Source organism: Lolium rigidum, chromosome 5 (genome assembly GCF_022539505.1).
Source record: "Lolium rigidum isolate FL_2022 chromosome 5, APGP_CSIRO_Lrig_0.1, whole genome shotgun sequence".
NCBI classification, from domain to species: domain Eukaryota; kingdom Viridiplantae; phylum Streptophyta; class Magnoliopsida; order Poales; family Poaceae; genus Lolium; species Lolium rigidum.
In genome coordinates, this window is record NC_061512.1 from 235,136,728 (window position 1) to 235,141,497 (window position 4,770).

The 4,770-nt window shown below is 50.5% G+C and overlaps 1 protein-coding gene across 1 annotated transcript; it reads right to left on the reverse strand.

The window, feature by feature from the left end:
• Positions 1-233: 233 nt before the first annotated feature.
• Positions 234-2,950, reverse strand: LOC124657261 (aspartic proteinase nepenthesin-1-like). Its single transcript, XM_047195841.1, has 2 exons — positions 2,471-2,950; positions 234-1,064 (listed from the first exon to the last, which is right to left on the reverse strand). The coding sequence occupies exons 1-2, from the start codon at positions 2,948-2,950 to the stop codon at positions 234-236; spliced, it is 1,311 nt and encodes a 436-aa protein (XP_047051797.1).
• Between the last annotated feature and the right edge of the window lie 1,820 nt (positions 2,951-4,770).

The window sequence follows — 4,770 nt, forward strand, 5'->3', positions numbered from 1 at the left end:
ATGTGACACACAAACAAGAAAATCAGAGTTTCAGAAAATTGTGGTTGGCATCAGAACAAGTGAACAACCCACTTCTTACTTGACCTTGAGTCCAAAATGAAATGCTAAAAGTTGGTATGTTAATCGAGATTTCCTAGTACTCATGCATTCACTTAGGAATTGCTTTTCCTTTTTGCTTAACTAGTCTTACCACTGTCTCAAATTGCAAAACATCAAGTACAGTATTACGAGCTTCAGAGTATGCTGCAATCAGCTGGCGCAAATGATAATTGCCCAACGGTGATATCAAACAGCATTTGTATATTCTGCTGCTGGAAATTACCGAGGACTGAACCCGACAATGTCGCATCATCACCGAGCATGTTTAGACAGAACGACGACCCCTCTTCGTCAAATGACATGTAGTTATCTCTGTGTAGCCTCATATCCGCGCCCCCGGCGAAGTGCATCACCATGTCCGGCATGGGTGGAAGCTGCCGCTGGCCGCTTGGAGCCGGGAAGCAAGGGATTTCAAAGCTGGAAGAGTTCACTGCCGGGTGACCGAGCACCTCGGCCACATGATCCAAGACCACCATGAAAGCGCTTCCCTCCAGGATAGTGAAGGTGGTGCCTGAGTCCACGACCATCCCTCCAGTGCCGTCGTTGCGCAGCTGGAAAGCCTGCTCTGGAATCGGCAGGCGAGTGTCGCCGAGAGATATGCCCTCGAGGGAGATATAGTACCATGACCGGTACGCCATGTTCTGCACCAGTGGCGTCGTCTGCATGGTGTCGCCTCCTCTAGGTTCCAGCTCGGCGAGGGAGCCAAACAGGACTGGACTGCTCAGGCTGGGCAGGAAGAAGTCGGTGAGGCAGTATGAGAACTTCCCGAACCCTAGTTGCGCCACAAGCGACAGCGGCCCGCGGCTGAGCCCGACCGTCCCCGTGGAGTTGAACGAGTCGCCGCCATTGTCGCTTCCGCAACCGAACGCGACGTCGCTGGCAGAGACGGCCGACGCAGTAGTGCCCAACGTGAGGGTCTCCCTCCCCAAGACGCCCGCGGAGTAGGCGCCGTCGGCGTAATCGTAGTAGTACATGCACTGCGAGTTTTTTTTTTGAAAGATCCAACAACTTGTTGGCTTTCGATTTTCATTAGAAGGTAGAGATAATTACATCGCGGCCGTTGGCCAAGGTATAAAGGAAAAAAGAATTAAAGAGAAGACAAAACCCCTAAGGAGGCAGGGTAGAGCAGGATCTCAGGGTGGCTCCCAGATCAAACGCTGAAGCTTTTTCGCTCCTGCAAAGGCCCAGCCATTGGCTTCATCTTGAATTCGATGCAACAGCTGCCGAAGGGAGCTGGCTTTGTCTTTGAAAATACGAGCGTTTCTTTCAGTCCACAGTTCCCAGAGGACGAGAATGATGATCGATTTAACACCGTCTCGATGATCAACATGCGTTGCAGCTATCATTGCATTCCACGCATCATGCATATTATCGCAAGCGCTCCAAGCTCTAGGGGCAAGACCGCTGCAGTGTTGCCAGGAAGCGATGGACGCCCAGAGGACCCGAGCGAAAGGGCAATCAAAGAAGAGGTGCTGATGTGTTTCGAGGTTCCTGATGCACATGGGGCAAAAATAGCAGTTTGGCCATCCTCTTTGCAGCAGTCTATCAGCGGTCCAAACACGCTTCTGGATCAGAAGCCATCCGAAAAGTTTGCACTTGGCCGGCGCCCAGGTTTCCCAGATGAGGTCTTGAGCAACGGAGGTGATGCGGCCAGCGAACTGAGCTAGGTAAGCCGACTTGGTGGAGTAGCATCCGTCGGCAGAGAGGATCCATAAAATGGAGTCGTCGACGTCCGGCTGAAGTGCGATCGTTGAGAGCTCCCGCCAAAGAGTGAGGAATTCCGTTGCGATTACGCCGTGAGGCGCGCGTCGCAGGTCGAGAACCCAGCGAAAGTCAGATAGCGCCTGGGCCACAGTCCGGTGCTTGCGGATGGAGTGCTTGTAGAGCAGAGGGAAACGGCAGCGCAGCGTCTCGCCTCCGCACCAGTTGGACCACCAGAAGCTGGCCCGCGTCCCGTTTCCGACGGTGACTCTAGTGGCGGCCGCAAAGAGACAGCGATCAAGGGCGCTGCAAGGTGTGCCAAGCTGCGTCCAAGGGCGTTCCGGGTGGTGCCAATGGAGCCACAGCCACCTGAGGCGGAGCGCACGCGCGAAGCGGTCAAGGTCGAGGATGCCCAGGCCGCCAAAAGACGTGGGAGAGCAAACCGCTGGCCAGTTGACTTTGCATTTGCCGCCAGCAGTACCAGTTTCATCAATGTCCCACGTGAACCGCCTGCGGACTTGGTCGAAAGCCATGGTGAACTTTTTTGGCAGCGTCAGGGCAGTAAACGCGTAAGTGGTAAGGGCATCAAGAACGGAGCGGGTAAGGGCGCGCCGTCCGCCGGCATTGAGGAGCTTCCCCTTCCAAGCAGCAAGCTTTGCACGGCTGCGATCGAGTAGCGGTTGTAAGTTGGCCAGAGGGTGCAATTGTTGTCGCTCTGCAGGCTCTGGCACATGGCGCTGGAGCAAGGCTCCGGGGAGAAGCTGGTCGAGGCGGAGGTGTTGTAGATGGGCGTGTCCTGCGGGAAGCAGAGCTTGCATGGCTGGCACTGCGTCCAGATGAGGTCACTGCCGGTGTCCGCAAGGGCGACGAACGGAACCGGCGGCGTCCCGATGGCGAGGTTCATCAGGTACTCGGCTTGGCCCGACTGCAGCCTTGGCCGGGAGGTCGAGTTGGAAGAGGTGGTGGAATAACCCGATAGCATCGTCGCTGCTCGGAGGCGGCTCCGATGCGCTGCTCGGTGCAGCAGCTCTGTCTTGGTAAAGCCACCTTTCGAGTCCACGTGGGTCAGCGCCGAGCGATAGCCGGACGGCGATTGTGCCACCGAGCCAGCCACGGAGGCAGCAAGAAGTATGCTCAGCAAGGTAGCCATGAAGCCAGGCTAGAAGAAATGGTCGAGTAAATTTCTAAGAGGAAAACTTGGCTTGAAGAGTCGAGCTGAGGATTGCTCGCCGGCCTAGCTATATATATAGGATTAGCTAGGATGTTGTTTGATGCTAGATTTGGGTAAGACTCGGCACCTTGTGACAAGATCTGGGTCAAGAGGACAGAGGATAACTGACAACATGAATAGATTCATTAGGCTGGCCATAGTGCAAAGTATTATATAGTGGTATTATCTATATGATACGAGTATATGATACTACGTGGTTAGTATCATATAGTAGTATCATAATCTCATGATATTTAATTATTTGTACAATCTCAATGTAATTGTGTGTATATGATATACTCCGTATTTGACATTAAATTATCTAGTTTCACGTGCTATGATATAGTATCATATTATGATACCACTAGCATATCTCTCATCATTAATTATGGTGCCACATTAGATTTTTGCTAAGGTGGCATGGATGATACTCCTTATGATACTAGCACTATGACTAGCCTTACAAGCTCTCGACGGTGACACAATATTTAACTTTACAGAACTCATTGTAGTATGGATATATGGCATGTCGACATTGATGTTGCCATCAGGGGCGGAATAACCGATAAGGCAGCAGGCTGGCCTTATTTTTAAAGATTAAGTGTCTAAACTCTACTATGCCTTGTACAATGTCGATGACTTAAGTAGTTCACACTACGGGAGAGCACAGATGTGCCGACGGCCCTCGTATGTGTCGACGGCCAAATATCGGGGTCGTCGGCACACGAGCCTCCGAAAACCAGCGATAAGGATGGCCGTAGGCGTTAAACTTGCGATCAGTACAGGCTGGAGGTGCCGTCGGCACAACATTTTTTATATATTTTTTCACTTCAGGCCTGTGCCGACGGTTATACCGTTGGCATAGCTATTTTCTATTTCTCCCCGTCACTCTTCGAAAAAGCATAACTAAATTATTCTAATTGAGAAAAATAAGTATAATATATTAAATTTTGCAGAAAAATAAGATCTATATTAGAAAAATATCAAAATGGAATATTTCAAATACCTAAAACAAACCTTCTTAGAAATGAGCTATAATGTTCAATGTTTCATGGCTTTCACACTCGCTAAAAAAAAATGGTCGCCAGTGGGTCGGATTAGAAATCCGCGTCCCGGGTCTTGCTTCCCATCCTAGGGCCCACACACGTGCCAAATATGACCTCGTTTCGGCAAACTATGCCATGCCGAGGTCGTTTTCCACCTCATTTCCCCTGAAATCCATAGAACTCCGGACGTGATACTCCTTTACGTGAAGGGTTTTTCAAAATAATTGACGTATCCCAATTTTGACAAACGGAATAGTTACTATGACATATAGACGCCACGCGGCTCCATGTGATTTTTTTTGACTTCGTTTAAATTGCCATCTGGCCAAAACAGGGCCCCCAGGACATGCGGTATCGCTGTACCGGGCGTGCGGGTGCACCCATTCGTGAGAAAACTAAACAGACAAAAATTAGCACATATAATGTTGTGTCGTAGAACTAAAAACAATTTTTCCGGAATTTCTGGAGCGACGGATAGTTGACCCCTAGTTCAAATCCAGTTAGTTTCCAGCGGATTCGGCGGGATACCGCCAGAAGACGCATGGGTTCCCAAAAAGCTAACGCGTGCACGTGGCATGTGATAGGTGGTGCGAAGGTGGTATACTATCACCGCACGAAGGTTTCGTCATACTAAAATGCGCCCATGTAGCTACTTCACAAAAAAATGTTTGGGCACGCTAAAAGTAAAAAATGGTCGCCCGTGGGTCGGATTAG